Here is a 24,693-nt window from a genome sequence, read left to right on the forward strand (position 1 = left end):
TTTGAAGTCCTATTCACAGGGCCCTTGAGATAGGTAAATGGGCATGGATTATAAAAAGGGGCTATAAAAAGTCATGTCATCATCATTATTTTCATAAAAACGCTGCTGCTACGATTGCAGGTCCTTTTGGAATAAATCATGGAATTGAGCTTCACTCAGATGTGGTGGAATATGCCAAGGAAAAACTCGAGAGCTTCATCAAAAATAGTGATAGCTTTGATAAGTAAGTATTGAAATCTGCAGTATTTATTTGGAGGCCACAAAACTTGCAAATTACTTCCTTATAGTGATTTATCTATTAAAAACAATTTTGGTACTGGTCCATACTTATAAGTTTTAACTGTTATTGAAGCTTTTTCTGAGGTGCTTTGAAAATAAGCTCAAATACACTGTGCAGTGAGAGAATATGATGCTTTTGACTTGGTAAAACCATTTTCGCAGTTGTGAAAACTCGTTAGTGTTATAAATATACCATATTTAAATAAAAATATATTTAAAACTCAGGTTTCCATTTCATATAAATAACACCCCCATCAAAACAATAAGGTATCTTGTGTCGTGTTCATTACTAAGGCTCACACCATTGTCTTAAGTGGCTATGTGACTGGAGTTCAAGTCGGGAGCCCAGGATTCTATCCTAATCATGTAACTTACTTGATAACTTGCCTTTTGCTTGTTTATTTTTGTTTTTTTCATTTATAAAACTAGGCTATTACTACTTATGCATTAGCTACTTACTTTTGGAGAATAGGTGACATAATATTTTACATGTTTCCAAAGAATTGTTGATCTAGAAATTATGTGTGTTCCTTCTTCCCCATTCCCATCATCATAAGCATTATTATAGGTCCTCTTAACTTATGAATGAGTTATTAAAAAATTCTTTAGTTTGTCGTTTGTTGGGAACACAACATTTTCGCATGGAAAGTGTTACACAGTATTGTTTAACTATCATAGATGTGAAATATAGTGCAAATAATACTTTAGAATCTAATTACCATCTATAATAATTTTGTGATAAATACATTCAGAATTCAGTTCTGGCTCAGAGAGGTGGCCTTCCATCAAAACAGGAGCTAGACCTAAGGGTGAAGAATGACGAAAAAAGTAAAAAGTTCTAGGGATAGGTAGTAACGGGAGATAGATAAAGATAGATTTGATCTCCACCACTCTTTCCTTTTTTTTTTTCCTGAGACTAGATGAGGCAGTATCCCTAGTAGTACCACAGTATAGACAGGATGAGATTTAACATTTATCCTATTTCCCCTTTTACATTGCTGACTAGAACTGATCTACTGTGTTGGGATAAAGGGAGTGATCGGAGGGGGAAAAAAAAGAATGTATATGAGGGAGCTTCCTCCTGTCCTCTTCTGTTCAGGGAGTGGCAGTTTTTAGTACAGAAGGGAGGGAAATCTCCAAGAATGAAAGGAGCATTGTTTCAGCCACTGAGCTGGGATGGCTGCTTGCACATCAGTTTAGGAATGCCAGGTCTACTGTTTTTGAATTCCATGAATTCTGAGCCCCAATTTTCTAAACTTCTTCCAGTGCCATTTATGTATGTGCCTCTGGTAGGTGTGATGAATTAAATGTGTGAAAATAATACCTCAATATTTTCCATTTGTCATTTTTTTAAAAAAAGCACTTACTATAAAAATAAAATACAAAAATAATGAATCTCTTTGTTTTCAATCATGGTAGTACATACTGTTTTATACATCCCAATAACAATATGATGTATAAGGTCTTTTTAAAAATTACAATGTATGGGATAATTTTCCCAATTGTAATGCAAAGCAGAAAAGGAGCTGGGATATCACTTGGAACAGTACAGCGTCTTCCTATACAAGTTTTTATGTAACTCATACTTCATTCTGTCAAGTGGCAGTAACCCTGTCTTTCTTCATCACCAAAATAAAAAAAAGGCATAATAATGAATAAAATAGACATTAGGTTATATTGGTGCTTTTTAAAAAAATGTTGCATGTTCCATTTGATTTTTCACACTTTGAATTAGCAATGCATGTTTGACCCTAAATGAAAATTGTCAACTTTGCTCCACTTTGAGTTTTATATTTTTATAAGTTAGTCAAAATGGAGTAAATATAAAATACATTTAGCTATGAGATTTAAAAATTTCTTGGAATTTTTGTTTATAAATCTTTTGTCTTAAAATATTTTTGTTTTTAATTGGGTAAACATTAGGCTGTAGGATAATTCTTAAGTATTTTAACTTATTTTGAAACAATTCAGTCTTACCTTTGAATAAACTATGGAAGAGTTAAGTTCAATGTTTTTGAAATTTGTTAACTTTTAGAATTCAGAATGTTATCCTGAAATATAAATTATAATGTTCTTGAAACTTAACAAAAATAATCACAAGGTGACTGGTTTTTTTAACCAGTTAGTAGGAGAAGTATGTTCCCTTTTTTTTTTGTTAATAACAACAATAACAACAACAGTAGTTGGAATTGATTCTGTTTAACGGTAGATGACTAATTATATTGAGATGGTTTCAAGAACAGTTTGGGATAGAATAGGTTCATAATCCATAAAATAGAGATAATATTAGAGATAATAAACTTGCATGTCCTACCTCACAGGAATAAGCTACAGAAATATAACTTATTTCATTTTCTGGTTTTCTAATATGCTTAGGGAAGGAAAATCTTTACATAAATGTTCTGCCCTTTTGTCTTTATGTTCCTGCAAACCAAACTGAAGCTGTATATTTCAGATTAAGATTACATATTCAGAATGTTGACACTAGCATGCATATTTTACTTGATTGAAGATAAAGGATCTCAAGAATGAAAGCATGCCTAATATCTGTTGTTCTATGTTAAAGAGGAACAGGAAGAGAGTGGATAGTTGAACATCAGATGAGGCTTTTTGATCGCTTCAGCCATTTAATTTGTGTATATATATTTCCTTAATAGACTGTATACTTCTTGAGGGTAGGGACTTTCCCACTTTTAGTTTTGTAAACCCAATGCTTGCCACATACTAGGTGCTTAATAAATGCCTGTTGACTGATTTGAACAGAACCCCCTAATTTTAGTTTCAATAAAGCTTTGCACATGAATTAAAATAAAAACTAATTGTACAAATACTGAATGCAGGAGGGGAGATATGGCTAGTCAACAATTCTTGTGGGAAAATATCTGGGAGTTTTAGTGGATTACAAGTTCAGTCTGAGTAAGTAGAAGCAGCTTGATGGCCAAAAAACCTAGCAATATTTTAGACTACTCAATAATGTTTGGAAAGTCTAGATAATAGGTTTCTGGGGTCTGTGAACTTGTTTTAATTCTCACACACACACACACACACACACACACACACACACACTACATATATGTGTGTATATATATGTGTGTAATATTTGTAATTCATTTCCTTTTTAATTCTATATATTTCATGGATTTAAAAGTATTCTGAGGAAGGTCTCTGTAGGTTTCACCGGACTGCCAAGAGTGCTGCAAAAAAGTCCATTATAGTGTATAGTAAAGGAGGCAGTGATAATCCCACTGTATTCTGTCCTGGCCAGAGCACATCTGTGCCCAATTTTGGGTACCAAATTTTAGGAAGAATATGGATAATAAGTACTAGAGCCAACCAGGATGGCACAACCAAGCTAATAAGAGAAACTGGATATGTTTAGGTTTGTTTTTGTTTGATTTTTATGCTGTGAATTGAAAAAGCTAGGGCTTGAAGAGGACTAAGGAGGTGATATAATAGTATTCAGAAGTCTTTGAAGTTCTGTCACCTGGAAGAGGGTGTAGGCTTGTTCTGACTGGCCCCAGAGGATAGTAGGAGGAGTAGCGGTAAAGATTTACATCTTGTATTAGGCATTTATAATTCAAAATAAGGTACAGTATCTCTGTACACACAGTATTTGGACATTTTTTTATTTTCCTAGATAGAATTTGTGCTGCTGTTAGGGTAAAATACGAAATCCTCTGCCTGGCATTTAAAATCTACACACATCATTCCTGCTTTTCTAATCTTAGTTCATATTATTTTCCATTTACTCTTTTCAGTTAGATTGACCTGCCCTCTATTATCCTCAATACATTCTATCTCCTGCCACTCTCTCTGCCTTTTAACAGTTAGGTGGTCCCACGTGTCTGAGATGTACTTAATCTTCCTGAGCCTCAGAATCCCTAACTTCAAAGCACATTTCAGGTGCTGTTTCTATAATGTGCTTTTCCTGATCCATACTAGTGTTAATGCTTTCTGATCCTTTGTAAGACTTTATATTTATTCATGTGTATGCAGTATCCTTGCAGTAGACTGTAAGCTCCTTAGGGCAAGGCTTGTTTAGTTTATCTTTGCAACCCTATCTAGCACAGTGCTTTATATGTAGTAGTCTTTGTAAATTTCATAAATGAGTTGAGTTCATTTGACAAGATTGTAATTTGAGGGCATGGACTATGTCATATACTTGTATCTCAGTTTGTTGTTTATAGCAGACTCTTAATGAGTTGACTGAATAATACATGTTTTAAAATGTCACTAAAAAAACCAAAAAGCTGTTCATGGGAAAAACTCATCCCTGAGATTCAGAAGAATTATTACTGTATAAAACTTTAGATTTTTTTTCAAGCAAAGGTTGAAATGATTTCAGAGTTCTCTGGTAAAAGCCTAGGAATGAGGAAACCTGAGTTTAGTCTAGGTTCTACCACTAAGATCTCTTTTCTATCTTCAAAGTTCAACAGTTATTACAACTAAAATGCAGTTTGTATTACTTTGTATGGACTACCACTTCTGGCTCTAAATCTAAGATCCTGTGAATTTCAGGGGGGAAAAAATAACTTGTAGGTAGGGGAAAAAAGAGAGTAGATATGGATGGAAACCAAAATGTATTAGCTTCAATTTCATTTCATCTTTCCCATACAGTCCAGATTTGTTCAGAAATATTCAAAGGTGTTTTTTTTTTTCCCTCTCAATGAGTTTAATGAAAAACTGGATTCATCATTTGCTTTTTGGGTTGACGATCTCATCTTGTCTCATTGAAATTTCTTTTTATTTTTGATATATGATTTCATGATTCCTCGTAAAAATCACAACTGAACTCTATAAATAGTCTCAAGGAATTACCTTGACCATTGACAGGTTAATCAACTTGCCTGTGTTCACACAACTAGGTAATTGAGGACAGAGGCAAGACATGAATTTAGATCTTCCTTGGCTCCAAGGCTTTTCCTCTGTCAAGCTATGTTTACTCTCATTATTAACTTAATATATATATATTAATAAAGTATATTCATCACTCATCTATTCTGGAATTACCTAAAATATACTGGGTCTTTTTGACCTAATAAATTCATATGACCATGCATATGGATTTGATTTTTAAAATGAAATAAATGTGGAAAAATATAAGCTAAGTTGCTTATCAGCAATTTCTAGTGAATGCTAGGATCAGCAATAAGTACTCTTATTCCTTAGATTTCTGTGAAATATAAAATGAAATATTGAAAACTTGGTTTTAAAAAGCATTCAGTATCTGAGTATAATCTTCAAAATCAAACTTTAGCTTTAATTGGAAACATTTCAGTATATCCATAAAAGCCCCCAAAACTATTTGTGAATGTTATTGTCTAGAGGGTTGGAGGAGGGAGGTGAAAGGAGAGTCAGATTCTCAGGGGTCTTGTCTGAAAGGCTTGTTTATAAGTTTGTTTTTTTTTCCTTTTTTTGTTTTTGGTTTGTTTGATTTTAAGTTACATACAACCTCTAGGGAAAGTGAGCAGTTTTATGCTGTGCTTAATGGAAAGGGGATCATTCCCTGGGAGCCAGGGTTGATGGAGGAAAATTAATATTTATTTTTTCCCTTTATCTGTATTTTCCTATTAACTGTTGCAAGTTTCTCTGAAGTTACAGTGGTATAAATGTTTTTGGACATTTAAGAATTTATCTACTTGTATTTCTACCCTCAATTTTTGAAATTTTGAACTTTTATCAGGAGTGCCAACTAGTTTTTTTTCTTCAAATGCATTAATTGATAAAAATGTTTTAAGAGAAAATAATTTAATAAATTAGTTAATTGGCTTTTAAAAAAATAAACAGATATATCCCAGATGTAATGACATATTTCTGTGGCACATTGTGAAATAGATGTGCAAAATGCCAAACCCCACTTCAACAGTATATTGAAGGGGAATGTTGTTTTTTCTACTCTTGGTCAGCTCCTAGACCTAGAATGTCCATCTAAGAGGGAAGCTGCAGGGCAAGGCTAGGTCACCCTGATCTCCTAGCAGCTTATCAAAAGAATTTTATGGGCAAGTTGGCAAGGTTCCCAGCTGTGAAAGAAATCACCTCTCCATCTCAAGATCAAGATATTACAACATTCACGTCCCAGTGAAAACCGCAGCAAAGGTAAGTGATCAAGATCCTAGTGTTATTCTTAGGAAAATGTTTTTCCTGAAAGTTATTTAAGTTATGTATCGTTTTCCATTTTCACTTAAAAAATGCTAAGAGTTAATTTTTAATTTCAAACGTTTATTGAATGTCTATTCTGTGTAAGGCACGGTGCATATTCACTTGATGGTACAAATCCCCAAAAAGTCCTTCCTGCCTTCAAGGAGCTTACATTCTACTGCGAGATTACAAAATTAATCTAGAGAAATAAATACCAAATAATTCCTGGAGGTAGAGAGCACTAATAACTGGAAGAAATCAGGAAATACTACATGGAGGAGGTGGTATCTGGACTGAGCTAGGGAGCATGCATTCCAGGTGTGGGGAAAAAAAGACCAATGGGAATATATTGAGACTGGACTTTGAAAAGCATTTTCATTATCTAATTGTAATCATTAATTTTTTTCAGAACTATATTGTCAGTAGATCACCATAAACAGAGTACATAATGGAACCTCTGGTTAGTGCAAAATATTGCTGAACTATTTTCCTCTAGAATGACTTGCCATAGCCCTCTGATTTTAAAGAAAACTTTGATTCAGGAGGATGTTAACACTGTAGGGAAAAAGAAAAGTTGTCAAAATGTTTTTCCTTCAAAGACTAGAAGTTGTCATTTCATTTCACTTACATTTAAAAAAGGAATTATTGCAACTGACATTTGGAGACTAAAAACCCAAAGATTTCTGAAAAAACATGATGCCATAAGTAAAATTAGAACCATATGAAGTAATATCACTTTAATTGTTGTGTTGTTTCAGTCGTATTCAATTCTTCATGACCCGGTTTGGATTTCCTTGCCAAAGATACTGGAGTGGTTTGACATTTCCTTCTTCACCTCAATTTTACAGATGAGGAAATTGAGGCAAGCAGGGATAAGTGATTTGGGTCACAGCTTAGTGTCTGAGGCTGCATTTGAACTCGTGAAGATGAGTCTTCCTGATTCTAAGCCCAGTGTTCTTTCCATGGTGCCATTTAGCTGCCCTTACCACTTTAGAGTCTTTGCCAGTTTTTTTTTTTGAGAGGTACAATTCCCTGGATCATGTTGTCTGCTTGAAATAGTTTGTCAAGGCCTTCTAGTAATATATATCTGCATACACACACACATACACACACAAACACACACACACACACACACACACACGGTATGCATAGCATGGTATGTGTGTTTTATATGTGCATGTCTACCTATGTATATTTATCTAGGTATGATTTGTATATTGATAATTAAGTTTCCTTGAGAAATTCTAATCACAAACTTCTAAAAATCACTCTCAACCTAATTTTTATCACTGTACCTCCAGATTATAAATTATCAAAAAGATTTCTTCAAGCCATATGCTCATGCTTATTAATTCATGAAAACAGTTCATTGCTTTTTTCCTAGAAATTCTCCCGTCCAGAACACCTGGATTTTCAGTTTTAATTGTTTGTCTTTTAACTGTATAACTTCACAGATGCCTAGAAGTACAGTTGATATCCCATTGATCTTCATATACAAATCTGATACCAGTTCTGTAGTACTTCTGTTTTTCTGTTTATGATAATGGATTGATCTAGCATTATAATTGATGGAAAATGTCCTGTCATGTCTACAAACATAGCTGATTAAATTAGCTATGGTGAGCCATCTAAGTAGGCTCTAGCATATTACCAAAATAAGTTAACATTGTCTAGAGAATACTAAATGTATTCTCTAGCTCTAGCTCTAGCTCTTACTCAGGGATTGAGAATATTTGAGTCCTCAAACACTACCCAGTAGCTGTTACTGTTGTGTTTTCAGGAGCCTATGAAAGGAAAAATTTTACTTCTAGCACAATCATTTATTGTTGAATGAAGATATGAATACTTAGTATACTGTGAAAGATAGTGTTATTTAATTTTTTTTTCTGTATCTGTGCTGTTAAAATGAAGTCCTTTTTGTTAACTGTTATAAGTATACAGCTGCACTGCATATGTCTATGGGTGTGTGTGTGTGTGTATGTGTGTGTGTACACATATACACATATAAAGCTAGCAGTCAGTCACTGGAGAGAAGAATGGTGTGTGTACAATTTCATGGACCCAGTGGACTCTGAAAAAGCAAAAGATAACTACTTTTTACAGTCTTACCAAATGACATGTTGAGACATGTTTTGAAATAATTATAATTTCTAGAGCTGACTGGCAATAGGTATTGAAGGGAAAAAAACGATAAGTCAAGATAGACAAAAAGGAGTATGAGTTGATAATGTAGTACTGTTATATGAAAACAGGATACAGTGATACTTTGTTGTGTTAAGAGGATTGTTATGTATAAGAGTCAGAAAATCTCTTTGGATTTAGTTTTATGTTTGAAAGCAGATATTCTTTTTACAGATGATATTAAAGATGTCAGGTACTTCTTTCCTCAAAATGTATTAATTTTGATAAAAGTTTTTAAGAGAAGATAGGTTAACAAATTAGTATGCTTGAACATTTAGGGTTGCTTATGGAAGAGAAGTCTAAGGAAAGACTTAATAACCATCTTAAGTATGTAAGGGATTTTACTTAGAGCTATATTATAGGGCTTGTTCATGTCCCTGAAGAACTAAACAAGAAGAGAGAAGCTTAAATTAAAGCAAGAGAGAATTCAGTTTGACTTTAAGAAGAACTTCCTGACAGGATTAATCTCTATTTCTTCAGCTTCTGAGGAAAGAGGAAATATCAAAAGCAGCAGAGTTTGGCAGAAGAGGTTTAAATAAGATATGGCAGATGTCCACGATAATACGCAAACAGATATCCATAGGACCAATGAAAATACTGTAAATCTTTCTTCAGATAGATAATTTGGAATGTTAGCTGGTGAATTAAATTTAGATAAGTGTGATAATTCTGAAAATTTAAATGTGAAGAATATATCTATTAAATAATAAAAATGACATCTGTTTTAATCTTTCAGTGTCAAATGGAAAAATTAATGCCATTTGAGGAAAATAGTAATTGGTGATTAAAAAAAATGTGTCTTTCCAATATGACTCAGAAATAAAGTGTTAAAGTCTAATGAAAGTATTTAGTGTTATTTTGAATCATAGGATTATACATTTCACATGGTCAAAATCAGAAGTAAATTCATTTTCGTTTCCTCTAACAAACATTTATTCAGGATCTACTGTGTTCAAGACACTAGGTTTAGGGCATAAAACGCCAAGAGCTGGGGATGCAAAGTCTTAGGGAATTTATATTCTGATGGAATGAATTAAAGACAGGCCAATTTTGTTTTTTTTACTTCACCCTTAGTTTCCTTAAGTACAGAAGTTGAACAGTAGACTAGGGTACCCTCTAAAGTCTCTTCTATCTAGATCTATGAGCCTATGAGTGGAGTTATTTATGCAGAATTCAAAATGCAAAGTGTTGTGGCTTTCTGATTACCTAAGGGTAAATAGAAAGTCTCGTCTATGTGGAGTCAGAGGCCAGTCTTACTTAAAGCTGTCAGAAATCACCACACCTTGCAGGTGTCCGTAGACAAGAAGGTAAGTGTCTATAGAAGCCACTGCATTCTTGTTGCATTTCTCTGCTGGGTTGGAACAAAGTAAACCTGTTGTTAATTGGTCACTGTCATATATAAAAATTTCTTTTTTTCTCCAAATCAAACCTAACCTAACTGTTATGTTGTCAGGTCTGAAAAGGTCAAACTAGCAATTGGGCTTATGGTATTAAGAATACTGAACAATTTGAGATTCTTTTGCATTGTAAAAGAAGTTAACTATGGTCATTCAGTGCCCTTGCCCCCATTTTTAAATCATGCCAGTATTTCAACTCTTGGTTCACATTTTTCTCAAAGGGTTTTGGGAAAAAATTATATTACCCACTTTAATCATCAAATTTAATTACAATTTACAGATTTAGAGAGTTGGTTCGGGCACAGACAGATTGAGTGATTTATTTATGGTAAGAGCTGTTATCTATCAAAATTATAATATAAATGTAGGTCTTCAGGACTCTCAGGTTTAGTGCCATGATACTTCTCAAAAATGTTATTATTTTTGTTTAATTAAATAGAAACTTATTTGCTGTGAGTGTATTGGAATCTTTAGTTACGTTTTAAATGACCAGAGATAAAAAATGCTACTACCAAACTGGTAACAAAGCTATTTGAAACTATCCACTGAAAAATTATTTACTGTGATTTTGTGCTTTATGTAATCTTTTGGCCTAGCAACTAAGGATGTTCTTGGTATATTTTCATCCAAATTTTGATATAGAAGTTTTCTAAACACTTGCAAAATATATTTGATTACTGATGGTTATGAGTGTTAATAAAAAGTGAATTGCATTTTATTTTTTCGTTAAATTTCATATAACCACATAAAATATGATAATTTGTATATTCAGTAGACAAAATCATTTATGAATTATTTTAAGTAAAGATTTTTATTTTGAGGTAAGGCAAAATAGCAAAACAGATTTTGAACATGTCAAAATAATATGGAGTAGTCACAGGGTTCTAGTAGACTGCTGTAAGGTTTAGTCCTGGGCCTATGCTGTTCAACAGTTTTATATAAATTCAAATTTCAGCAAATATCTGGAGTATATTACTAGATACAAGATAAGATACAAAAGTAGTAAGTAGAAAACTGGTCTCATAATCAGGAAGGCTTAGAGGTCAAATTCCAATCCTGACATATACTGATAGTATGACGTTGGCCATTTCAACTCCTGCTAACCTTGATTAGTAGTGGTACCCCTACTATCACCTCAGTACAAGGCTCTGAAAGATACTTTAGAAGGTCCTAGGGATGCAGTTTTAAAAGTTATAACCCCTTTTAAGTACTTGGATAAAGTGATAAGTGGAATGCTTATTAAATATATAAGTTACTCAACTTAGCGGACTAGCAAAAAATGTTGGAGGACAACATCAGAAAACATCTCAGCTCAAATGATGGGTAAAATCTTGAAGGGATGTATTAGAATTAGATGGGATGTAATAGTATAGTAAGCAGTGTTAGGGAAAAAATCTAGGGTATTTAGTGGATTGAAAGCTAAACATGAGAAATAGGAAATTCTGAAAAAGGGATACTGGTTTTGTGGGAATGATGTTCTTTTTTGGACATGTTGAATTTGAAATTTCTATGGGAGATCTAGTTTGAAATGTTCAGTAGGCAGTTGGTGCTGTAGGACTGGAGCTCAGGAGAGAGACTGATGTTAGAAATATAGATCTGGGTCTTGTCTATATAGAAAGAATAATTAAAACTCATGGGGGCTGACAAGGTCATTAAGAGAGAATGTGTAGTGACAGAAGAGGATCCAAGGCAGAGCCCCACAGACTAAGAAGAATTGGTTAAATAGGTTACAGGAAAAATAAGAGAGAGCAGCAGTGTTATAAAACCCAGAGAGAAAAGTGTATCCAGGTGCAGAATGTGGTCATGTCATATACCTGGCAGCTAGGTGTTACAGTGGATAGTACTCTGGAGTCAGGAAGATTCTTCTTCAAAACTGGCCCAGACACTTACTAGCTGTGACACCTTGGGCTAATCACTTAACTCTGTTTGCTTCAGTTTCCTCATCTGTAAAGTGAACTGGAAAAGGAAATGACAAACCACTTCAGTATCTTTGCCAAGGAAACTCCAAATAGGGTCATAACTGAAAACGACAAATACTACAGAGGTCAAGAAGGATTAGGTGTGAGAAAAGGACCTTCATATTTGGTAATTAAAAGGTTGCTGGTAGTTTTGGAGAGACCAGTTTCAATTGAGTCATGAAGCTGAAAATTAGATTATAAGGGATTTGGAAGAGAGGAAGCAGAGGCATGAAGAAGAGATGGTTTTTTCCAAGGAGTCTCGCTAAGAAGGGAAGAAGAGATAGAAGATGAGAGGGTGGTAGGATTTAGTGAGAGTTTATGTTCTTCAGCATGGAGAATAGTTGGTTGTGTTTGTTGGTCATGTTTATTGGTCACAGGTGAGTAACCCAGTAAATAGGAGGAGATTGAAAGATTAGAGAAGTGATGGTAGAGAAAGCAATCTGCTGGAGAAGGTGAGATGGGACCTCCAGCATCAGATACTGGAGTAAAGAGGGATATAGGAGGATGTGATAGGGAGTTTGACTAAGAGAGAAGAAGAGGGAATTCTTGGTGATTGTTATCAGTAAAGTTGGTTTGGAACAACCACTTTGCTGAGTAGGCTAAAGCTTCAATTAAGGTAGAGTAAAAGGGATTACACTGCTGCCCTGAGAGCTCGGTTGAGATTAGACACACTATATTCTAGATTAAGGGAGACTATAGTTTTTTGTTTCTGGTCACTATATCTAGCTAGAGTCTCTTACAAAGCAGTATGCAACAAAATTGCATGTTAAGCACCTACTTTATTTATGCTAGGCACTGTACCACATGTAGGGTATATAAATACAAAAATTAAACAATCCCTATTCTCATTCAAGTTATATTCTAATAGAATGCACTGATTACTAGATCATGTCATTGTCATAGGTTTGTATTACAGATGAGATTATTTTTATGTAGAAGGTTGTTCATAGACTTGATGATTTCTGTAATTTTGAATTTTTAGTAGGCATGAAATACTACAACACTTTGAGAGGTATGAACAGCCATGTGGAGTGATTGTTATAGTTTGTGATTGATATGATTCACACAGGTGGTTGTGGCTCATTGGTGTTCGTATAAAAGAAAGCATACAAATTTGATTGGTAGAGGAGGCTGTGCATAGACTAGCAATTAGAGTTCCAAGAGCTGACCTGGGTTCCTGGGAAAATAAAGCCTGCATACCTGCACCATTGAGAGAGCCTCCTCAGGCTTAGGAGTGGCAGTGTCCTAGAGGAAAATTTAATGAATCAAATGGTAAAATTTTTTGGCCATGGATGCCTCTTGGAGGTAGTTTGAGTTTTTGAACCAAGCATGTGGCCCTGGAACTGAAGGAGCAGCAGTGGAACACAGTAAAATGTAGAAGAGCAAAACCTGACTACTGCTGTGAATTATTTGGACTTTGCAGAACTGAGTGGAAGCTTATTTCCCTTCCTCAAAGTATTTACTCCATAAGGATACTTACACTTAACTGAGACACAAGAAAAAAGGCAATTCAGTCCTAGTGGATAGAGTTCTGGATTTAGAATCAGACCAGGGTTCACATCCTTCTTCCTGCACTTAATATAGGTTTGTGACTGAGCAGTTACTCTGTATGACTCAGTTTTGTTACCTGTAAATAGGTATGATACCTGCAATATTAACTTGTGGTTATTGTAAGGTTCAATTGTGATCAAGCTTGTAAAATATTTTTTGAAAATCTTATGTTGGCATAGGAACTGGATTTGTGATTTCATGTAATTTCATTGGTTTCGAGGATTTCAAATGAGAAAATTCCTACTGGAGAAGGTTAGTACCTTCTCTGCAATTTATATTATTATAGAGTTGTCAGTGGGGTCATTCAAATATGCAGCCTGTCAATATTGACGTTAGAATACCGTAGTTAATATCTCTGTTGCATTTTGCTTTTATTTTTGTAAACATGTCCCAATAACTTTGTAATCTGGTTCAGGCAGTTTTGAGGGTGACCTTGTAGCCTGTGAGTTTGATACCTCTTGTCTAGAGTACTGAGAAGTTATTTAAGTTGTTCAGGGTCACAAAGCCGACGTGTCAGAGGCTGTATTTGAGTTCATGTCCATCTGGCTTTAAGGCCAGCTCTCTCTCCATTCTTCCAAGTTGCTTCTTAATATAAATCACAGTTATTACTATTTTTATTTTCAGTTGCAATTCTTTGTACCTATTAAATCAATCATCCATGAGAACATGAGACTTAATCATTCTGGGGGCAGAGTATATTCAAACACCAAGAAGACATAACGTCATCAGATTGACCTACCTCAAGGCCAAACTTATTTCTGGTCCATCCTTTACATTTAAAAAGATAGCTTCCAAGTAACTTTGCTTTCTTGAAATTTTTAAAATGATTCCATGATATGTAAGATTTTGGTTATAGCAATACGAGTGTTCATTCTGATAGAATGGGTTTTCTTAGAAGTCTGTGTTTTTTTAAGTATTGATAGGGGTGTTAGAGATCTTGTAGGCCAATATGTTACCATTTGAAAAGATGTTATTAATAGTAGGTTCTCTGCTTGAACACCTAAAATTGTTGACTCTAGTTTTTAAGTAGAAGAAATATGCTTCTCTATATAACTCCTCATCATTGATCCCCTAGAATATGGCAGTCCTTAAAATATTTTGAAATTTGTTGTAATATCCTCTATGTAAGTCCTAATTTTTAGAGTAAATATATTCCTGGTTCATTTTGCTATATCACATAGGTTCAGGTTCTTTCACTGTCATGGTGAGTCTCTCCTGGATATATTTTAGTTTGTTGATATCTTTCAAAATGTAACACTCAGAACTGAACACAGATTCTAGATGTGGTCTGATAAATGCAAAGAACAGTAAGTAGAACTATTACCTCCTTATTTTGGACACAAACTGCAAATGAAAAGTTATTGGAATTGCTTTTTTCCCCTCTACCACATGCCAAAGCTTTTCCTAAAAATTATTTTGCTTCCAAGTCATGTCTTGGCTTTGTAATGCTGCCTTTATCACTTTTAATTCTACATACTTTATCACTCATAACTTAAAAGCTGAAGAATTTTAGATACTAAAAATTGGATTCCATGTTATGTCACTGGTTAGTTTTTCTTTATAGGTAAATGTTTTACCAAGTTTTTAATTATTTTGGATACACACACACACACACACACACACACACACACAGTGTCTTTTATAAAGTAACTCAACACAAGAGTTAACAGAAACCAAAGAAAATATTTATAGTTTAAACTTTCATGAAGACTTTAAAAAGGTATCTGTTTCCCCCTAGAGGCTGTTTTTGTGTGTTCAATTGAACACAGGCAATTGAGTTAGAGGCTGTTATTCCAAAACATGTTGTAGTTGGAAATGAGTTGGCAGGGTTAAAAGTTACCTGATTTTTGATCCAATTATTTTCTACCTGTTTATGTCGGGAAGAGGGCAACAAGCCATGATACCTCAGGGAATTCCTCTTATTCGTCTTCAGTGTAGTATCTTAATTTTAAAATGTTCCTCAGCCTAAAGTTAGTGGGAATATTCTCAGTCCTAGGGGCTCATAATGTTGTACTAGTATGCAGTGATTATGGTAAACAAAATGGGAATGACTTCCCATGTGGTTAAAAGTATTGTTGTTTAATAGTAGTGAGTTAAGTACTCTCTAGAGCCTTCCTAACTTCATTTACCCATGAACATTTTCCTTTCCATTGGGAAGAAATTTGTCCAAGTCTTTGTTTTCCTGAATTCTAGTTTGCATTGCAAATTATTTTGGTAGATGATGAGACCAAAGTTGTAGTAAGATTTCATTAGATGTAGTTATTTACTTCAATAATAGTTTTTAGATATATCTAAGCATAAGTTGATATTTTGACAAAGCAGATTTTCTTTCCCTTTGATAATGAAATAGAACAGGTTTGGTGTTCAAAATTTTATATTGAACTTGGACCAAATAATCTAATAGAATCCCAGACTTTAAAGTTAATAACACTGCTTAATGAATGAGATTAAAATTTTTTTTCTAGATTAATCTTTCTTGAAAGAGAATTGTTCTGAAATGAATATTTATACATGCATGTTATTTTCCTTGCAGATTTGAGTTCTGTGAACCAGCATTTGTGGTTGGTAATTGCCTCGAGATAGCATCTGATAGCCATCAGTATGACCGGATTTATTGTGGAGCTGGTGTCCAGAAAGACCATGAAAACTACATGAAAATATTATTGAAAGTGGGAGGTATTCTGGTCATGCCTATAGAAGATCAGGTGACTTTCACTAATCTTTTCTCTTAATGGTATCAGAAACATATGTGAGAATTTTCTTCTTCATAGTTTATAGTAACAAAGTTCTTTATAAGTTTTTATATGTATGTATATACATTTGTAATTTTTAACCAATAGATGAGTATCTTCTTCATGATCACCTATTCTCAAGATGAGCTTAATAAAAAAATGAGAAGCTGAGAAGGAAGGAAATAAGAATTTCTAAAACTCATGTGAATAAAACAATAAAATTTTTATTTGAAGAATGTAATGCTGTATGAAGTTTTGAAAATAGTTGTTTATTCTAGAAAATGTGTAAATCAAAAGTCCCTGTTTTGGATGCTATAATTAAAAAAACATTCTGGTAATGCTATAAGTATCCATGTTCACTGACATTACTTTACAGAACTTGTATCATCCAAAAATGTATTAAAGAGAATAACAGTCTTACATTTGGCCAGTAGGAAAAAAAGACAACATAAATGATTTAGGAGACAGGAAAATAGGTCTTTACATACCATCACGTTTTCTCAGTCCTATTTTTCAAAATAATTTAAAATATTTAATAAGTATCCCTACTTTCTTCACAGCAAAAAAAGTTTTTTCCAAGTATATTTTAGAAATGGTATATTTGGATTACTTTGGAATGTTAGTAAGGATATTTACTTTTCAGATTTTATTGCAAATATACATATTTTTATAGTTGAAAGAAATCACTAAATTAAGTCTAATATCTGATTCTAGATCTAACTCTGTGATTTTAAATAAATACTTAACCTTTCATCTGCGAAACAAAAGAGCTTAGATTACCGAGTAATTTATAAGATCCTTTCCAGTATGAAAATTCTGTGTTTCTGTTGAGCTCTGACCAAAGATTTTTTTTTTTATTTCCTTGCCCAGGGTTACAAAGCTAGTAAGAGTCAAGTGTTTGGTCTGAGGCTGGATTTGAACTCAGGTCCTCCTGACTTCAGGGCCAGTGCTCTATCCACTGCACCACCTAGCTGTCCCTTCTGACCAACGATTTTGCTTTGAGGTTTACATTTGCATTATTGGTTTGTCTATATTAATAAAACTATATAGTTAATAAATATGTACTTGGGTGGTGTGGTGAATGTAATAAACATTAATTCTATAGAAAAATAGTTGTAAGGATAATCAGAGAAATTGATTCAAAAATATTTTGATGAAATTAAACATTAACAGCAGTTATCAGTATGGACAGGGGAAAAAAATCTGGTGTTGAAAGTATCCTTATGTTCATTGATATATTAGTTGCATTTGAATTTTAATTACACTCCTTAGGATATTTAACAAGGATTTCAGTTAGTTATTTCTCAGTGCATTAATAAACATTTATTTTACATTGACATGGGAACATGTGATTAATCACATAATATGCAAAAGTGGCACTACTGCCTAATGTGAGTGTGTAGGCACCTAATGATTTTCCAACACTAGCTTTGGGTTTCTGCTGATCCTTGCACATTATTTGCTCTCTATTGACTAGAAGAATTTATTGTGGATGTAAGTGGAATGTAATGAAGTTAATTAACAACCACAATGATTAAAGCCTTAATAAATACTTGTTTTTAACCAGCTAAACTTAACCAGAGAGAAATCTTTTTAACACGAGCTGAGAGTTTGACTCTTACATAGTAGTGTTTCCTCAAATTGAGCCCTTCTAAGCCTTCTTTTTTATATTTACCTGTATAGTATTAATTTAATTTTAAGCTAAAAACTTAAACCTGCTATATACACAGTACATGGTAATCACTTCTTTCATAATAAATACTAAAATTAAAGTAACACAAAAGACACATTTTACTATTTATTGTATATCTGATTACTCTTTTGTCAGGCTTGTCAATTTCTGATCACCTCCCCTAAATGATCAAGTAAAGTGGTGCTGTAAATCTAATTAGATTATTACAATTATTGGGCAGCCTGCTTTCCTAGATTAAACTGTTTGATTTTTTTCATTTAGTTAACTCAAATTATGCGAACTGGACAGAATACCTGGGAAAGTAAAAACATCCTTGCTGTTTCGTTTGCTCCATTAATACAACCAAATAGGAATGACAATAGCAAACCAGATTCAGTGGGATTACGTAAGTATTTTTGTTCTTTAAGAGCAAAGAATTGCTGTATTTAAAATATTCTTTTTTTTTCCTAAGTAGATCATCATTCACTTATAAATTGTGTTCTTAATTTACATATGAAACTCATGGATTATTTTGCTAAATATGTGATAATAATGAAGTTATTTTACTGCAAATAGAAACTTTTATAGGGCTGTGTTCCAAGAATGCTTGAACCTTTTAAATTTCATAAAATTCTAGATCTGTGCCAAAATTAGTTGAGACCTTGTTTTGTCTATTATTATGCCATATTATAACAAAATAACAAATTAGCAGAATTGTTGCCAGTGTTTTGAAAATTTTTTTCCTCTTTATACTTATTTCAACCACATTATCCCCTCCTTTCTTTTTTAGCTTTGGTTTTTTTGTATAATTATTGAGTACATACAGTATAACTTTTGGCTATTAAAAAGAGTTTTTAAAATTGCTTTTATCTGTCTTTTTCCTAGCCTAAATCAGCTGTACATTTCTGATATTGGGAGCCATGTCAGTTAAAGTAGATGGATGAAAAGGAAATGAGAAAAGAGAACTCAAGAAATGATAACCTCATTGCACAGCATTAAAAATTTGACTTTGTAATTGCCTAACTGTAAGCGTATGGTAATCAAACTTAAGTGGATTGTTGGAGTCCACAGGAAATATCAGTTAAGAAAGCATTTGAGTGCCCACTACACCTATGGATAGCATAGCACTGTGTAAAAATAAAATCACAAATAATCAGCACTCAATATTTGTTCCTATTTTACCTGCTCATTTTAGTTTTGTATTTTAAAAAGTAGAATTGAATCTAGTTTTTAAAAAGGTGTAACTACTGTAATTATTTAGATAACATTCCCTATAAGTATTATAACTAGTGGTATAAGCGTGAGTGTCAAGTACAAGTTTTTGGTCACATCAACACATTTATGAAATAACAAATTTGAGGTATTATTAATAGTGCTGTGGCATCCAAAATAGGTGCTTAAACAGGCACCATTATGATAGGGTATGGAATAAGACAAAAGTGTTTTTGCATGGCAAAACCAGTTAATCAGAAATATCTCAAATATGTCCTTTTGGCAGTTCTCTCACTGTAAGGTAATTTTTTAAAAATTCATGAAACTAAGAATATCCCATTAATCTGTATAATCAGTCATCTTATAGTAACACATGCAAAAAAATCTTGGAATTTAGAATTAAACAATATATGAACAAGTCTCCTTTTCCTAAAACTAAAACAGCTTTCTCACCAGAGAACATTCCAGTAAATAGACTATAATAGGAAGTGTCAAAAATCTAAAAATAACATGAAAATATTGTCCTGATCATACTATTTTTAAAACCTCTAGCAAGTTCCAATATTTAAACAACTTTTTTAAATATAATGATAACAAACCCTGTGGGTTTGTCACAAACTTTAGTTGTGCATCAATACTTCTTTTGGTATAATGCACTATAAAAATGAGAATTATTTTGTTAAATGTTACTAGCAAAGAATTTTTAAGTCTCTTTTAATAGAGGTCAAAAAAACAATTTTTTTCCGTAACCAATATGACTTTAATGTGGCATACCAAGATGGTAGAAGGGAAAAGAATTTAAAAAGAATGACTCTAAGTTTAATTATTTTTAGAATACTGATTCTCATAATATGTATTTTTACTATCCCATCAGGAATTATCCTTCAGTTAAAGGCACTTTTTCTTCTTTACCCCAAATGAACGACCACATGCATAAATGAAAACCATAAAATACATGCATAGTTACTTTATGGGTATTCTTTCTGGCGTAGTATAAATAAAATGTTTCATAAATAGTTAAATACTTTCCCTCCTACATTTGGAATGGCTAGATGTGTGCAAAGATTAATGTTTCATGAGTTATTATCAATAATATAAAAAAATACTTTTGTGATATGGTCACACATATACACACGCCTTTTTCTAATAATATTTCAGTCATCATCATTATGTTGCTATATGTACCCCACAACATTATTAGTTTGATGTATGAAGCTCCCTTTTAAGGCAATCTGTATGAAATTGTATTACAAAATACTTTTTGTATAAAATTGCAGTTAAATAGGAAAAAAGCAACAAATTGATATACTACCGATAACTCCTAACAAAGCACTAAACCTCGAGGGAAAAAAACCGCTTCCTCAAAAAGCAATTTAGTTAATAATATGTACATCAAAAATATGTACATCATCCTGTTTATCTTTAAAACTTTATACCTTGCTAATACAATAAACTAGGCTTCATGTGTTATGTTGGTAAGGTATAATTTTAACTGAATTTTGATATGTGAAATTGAATTAGAAATCGACTTTAAACAACCTAGATTGGTATTGTTATATCTATTATAAACAAGCTCCCATCCTGAAGTAGAACAAAAACAAGTATTAAACAGTAGGTATAGTGCTATGGGAATTCCAAAATCTTTAGCAGTTTAAATCTTTTTTGCATCATTCTAGAGAATATTCGAAGAAGCATGCTGATATTATTTTAAGGTCTCTTAATGCTAAAAGGTTACCAAAGTGTAGTTATAATTCTCCCTCTTCCCAGAGCTTAGCTAGTGTTCTGTAAGGTTCGTCGGCAACTCAGGATTTTATGGACTGTGGTAGAAGTATCCCTTGATGTCTAACGTAGGAGTATACACAGTTGGGGGAGTCATATGAAGAAGAGGGGTAAAAGGCATCAAGGGCTAAGAGGTAGATGTTGTGAAAGAAGGCTACAGAGCTAAGCTATTCCTTAAACACCCTCATTTGGCAGCAGTATGTTCCCACGTCACTTAAAGGATATGTTTCTGTTTTGTTAAAAGACTAGCATGAGTAACATAAGAGATAACGAAAGGGCTTTGGTGCTTCTGCAAAGGCGCTTTCTCCCTCTTGTTTGCATTCCTAGGATTCTGTGAATTTGAAGGGCTACTATTCTTAAAAGTTGGTTCTCAACTCCGTTATCTGTTTTGTCTATAGGCCAGTTATGTTCAGTCTCAGATAGAAAGGAAAAGGGCACTAAGCCATGCAAAAGGTTCTCTGCAGGCAAATATTGACTTAAAAAAATCACATCAACAACTATGTTTTTGCCGTATCTTTATTTGTTAAATATTTCCCATTTACATCTTAATCTGGTTCAGCCAACTCAAGAGTATTTGAGGGGCATATTTAATCAATATATTATTCAGGGAAGAGTGAGGAGAGGAGAATAAGCAAGGTTACTTCGATCAAGAAAGAATTAAGAACATTAGTGATGAGACAGTTTCAGAAGAAGGAAGAATGGAGATAGATGGTATAGTGTGTTCTTTTCAGTAAGCGTCTACTAAGCACCTGTTATATGCAAGGCACTATAATGGATAGCAGGAGATAGAAGGATAAAACTCTAGCTTCCAGCCTGTGTTAGACATGCTCCAAATTTGAATTTGACCCTGATATGGGTAGCAGAGAATTAAAATATTTTAGCCATAGAAACGTTAGAAAGTTGGATAGGTGAGATAGAGTAGGTCACTCAGTCACTTGCTTTACTTCAAAAGTCATTTTAGTTTCTTTTGAGCTTTACAAATATTGGATTCATTTTGGATTAGGACTGAAGAAGTTTTGTAGCCTGGCCTTATTTTAGTTCTATTTGGGGACAACTATGTGTGACCTACTGATTCTGTTCAGTCCTATTCACCTTTTCCACCATTCAACTTTCTCTTCTATGGTTGATAGTGTGTGTTCTGTCCTTTTGTCTCCTTCTTCTCCCTCCGTCATTTTATAGGGGGTCCTTCCAGATTTCTTTTTATTTCTTGTAATTGTCAATCATATGTATTCTTTTTGTGTTACTATACTACAACTTATTTAATCATTACCTTATTGTTATACATTTATGTTGGTACCATTTTTTTCTTTTGGAGTTTCTAGTTATAAAATTAAAACTAAAAGACCTGAAGTACTTTCCAAATGTGATTCTGTGAGTCTCTGAAATGTTCTTATAAAGATCCTAGAATATATGACTCCTTTGTTTTGTTTTTTTGATAATGCTTTCAGGTTATACTATGAACAGTGGAATTGCTAGGCCATTATTTTTTGTTAAAGCGTTTATTGCTTACTGCCAGATAATCTTCCAAAAAGATTCTGCCTGTTTATAATTCTCTTCATAATCAATTTATAATCCTTTTGACAAAGAATTTGTATAGTTAGTTTTATAACCTTCCACCTCCCTCCACTAAGTTGGGTTTTGTTTTTTGCTTTTAATTATTTTTACCAAGTTGATGTTAATTACATGGTACCTGGAAGTTTTAATTAGTATTTCTTTTTATTATCAATGAGGTTGAGCATTTTGTGTTTTTTCTTACAAAAATTGTTCATATCTGTCCCATTGTGCAGCTTTTGTAAATGTTTAACATGTATCATATATAATGCCATAAATGTTTTCCCCCATCATTAATTTTCTTTTTTTCTTTTTTCTTTTTTTAATTTTCTTTTTTTTAAATTTTTTTTTCCATATGCTTTTGAGTTGAAAATTTTTTCTCCCTTTTTCTCCCCCCCCCCACCCTCCCCAAGACGGCGCACAGTCTGACATAGGCTTTACATTTACATACCCATTAAACATTTTCACATTAGTGAAGTTGTAAGTAAAAATTAAAACCAATAGGAGGAACCATCAGAAAGATGAAACAAAATTCGACTTAAGGTAAAAATAAGTGAAAACGATTCGACTTCCATAGTTCTTTCTTTGGATGTGGACAGCATTTTCCATCCCGAGGCCTCTGGAGATGTCTTAGATCCTCGTAATGCTGAGAAGGGTTCAGTTTAACATTCTTAGTCATTGCATAACGTGGCTGCTATTGTATACAAAGTCCTCTGGGTTCTGCTCACTTCACTCAGCATCAGACCATATAAGTCTTCCCAGGTTTTTCTGAAGTCAGCCTGTTCATCATTTCTTATAGAACAATAGTATCCCATTACATTCATATACCACAACTTGCTCAGCCATTCCCCAATTGATGGGCATCCTCTCAATTTCCAATTCTTTGCCACCACAAAAAAAAGCTGCTATGAATATTTTTGTACATGTGGGTCCTTTTCCCATTTGTTTGATCTCTTTGGGATATAGTCCTAGAAGTGCTATTGCTGGATCAAAGTGTATGCACATTTTTGTAGCCCTTTGGGCATAGTTCCAAATTGTTCTCAAAAATGGTTGGATCATTTCACAACTCCACCAACAATGTATTAGTGTTCCAATTTTCCCACATCCTCTCCAACATTTATCATTTTCCTGTTTTGTCATGTTGGCCAATCTGATAGGTGTGATGTGGTACCTCAGAGTTGTTTTGATTTGCATTTCTCTATTCAATAATGATTTAGAGCATTTTTTCATATGACTATAGATGGCTTTAATTTCTTCATCTGAGAACTGCCTGTTCATATCCTTTGACCATTTATCAATTGGGGAATGGCTTGTGTTCTTATAAATTTGTCTTAATTCTCTATATATTTTAGAAATGAGGCCTTTATCAGAAAGACTGGTTGTAAAAATTCTTTCCCAATTTTCTACCTTCCTTCTAATCTTAGTTGCATTGGCTTTGTTTGTGCAAAAACTTTTCAATTTAATGTAATCAAAATTATCCATTTTGCTTTTCATAATGTTCTCTATCTCCTGTTTGGTCATGAATTCTTCTGTTCTCCATAGATCTGATAGTAAACTATTCCTTGTTCTCCCAGTTTACTTATGGTATCAGCCTTTATATCTAAGTCCTGAACCCATTTTGACTTTATTTTGGTATATGGTGTGAGATTTGGGTCTATGCCTAGTTTCTGCCATACTCTTTTCCAGTTTTCCCCGCAATTTTTTCAAAGAGTGGGTTCTTATCCCAGAAGTTGGGGTCTTTGGGTTTATCAAATAATAGATTACTATAGTCATTGACTACTGTGTCTTGCATATTTAACCTATTCCACTGATCCACCTCCCTATTTCTTAGCCAGTACCAAGCAGTTTTGATGATTGCTGCTTTATAATACAATTTAAGATCTGGAATTGCTAGGCCACCTTCCCCTGCATTTCTTTTCATTAGTTCCTTTGATATTCTGGACCTTTTGTTTTTCCAATGAATCTTGTTATTATTTTTTCTAACTCTATAAAATAATTTTTTGGTAGTTTGATTGGTATGGCACTGAATAAGTAAATTAGCTTAGGTAGGATTGTCATTTTTATTATATTAGCTCGGCCTACCCATGAGCAACTGATGTTTTTCCAATTATTTAGATCTGATTTTATTTGTGTGAAAACTGTTTTGTAATTGTGTTCATAGAGTTCCTGGGTTTGTTTCAGGAGGTAGACTCCTAAATATTTTATAATGTCTACAGTAAGTTTAATGGGATTTCTCTTTCTAT

General features: G+C 33.4%; 1 protein-coding gene across 5 annotated transcripts in view; it reads left to right on the forward strand.

The window, feature by feature from the left end:
• PCMTD1 (protein-L-isoaspartate (D-aspartate) O-methyltransferase domain containing 1) overlaps positions 1-24,693 on the forward strand; it is a 55,856-nt gene that overhangs the window by 27,470 nt on the left and 3,693 nt on the right. For 2 of the 5 annotated variants that reach the window (XM_020992488.2, XM_020992489.2), the window contains exons 3-5: positions 121-223; positions 16,038-16,209; positions 18,191-18,314. In XM_020992488.2, coding sequence (XP_020848147.1) covers positions 121-223; positions 16,038-16,209; positions 18,191-18,314 — 399 coding nt within the window. Of the gene's footprint in view, positions 1-120; positions 224-6,185; positions 6,376-16,037; positions 16,210-18,190; positions 18,315-18,793; positions 22,780-24,693 lie in introns of those variants that run through there. The other 3 variants (XM_078153422.1, XM_020992490.2, XM_078153423.1) reach the window with 3 other exon arrangements.

Source organism: Phascolarctos cinereus, unplaced genomic scaffold (genome assembly GCF_003287225.1).
Source record: "Phascolarctos cinereus isolate Bilbo 61053 unplaced genomic scaffold, phaCin_HiC Scaffold_4;HRSCAF=312, whole genome shotgun sequence".
NCBI lineage: Eukaryota > Metazoa > Chordata > Mammalia > Diprotodontia > Phascolarctidae > Phascolarctos > Phascolarctos cinereus.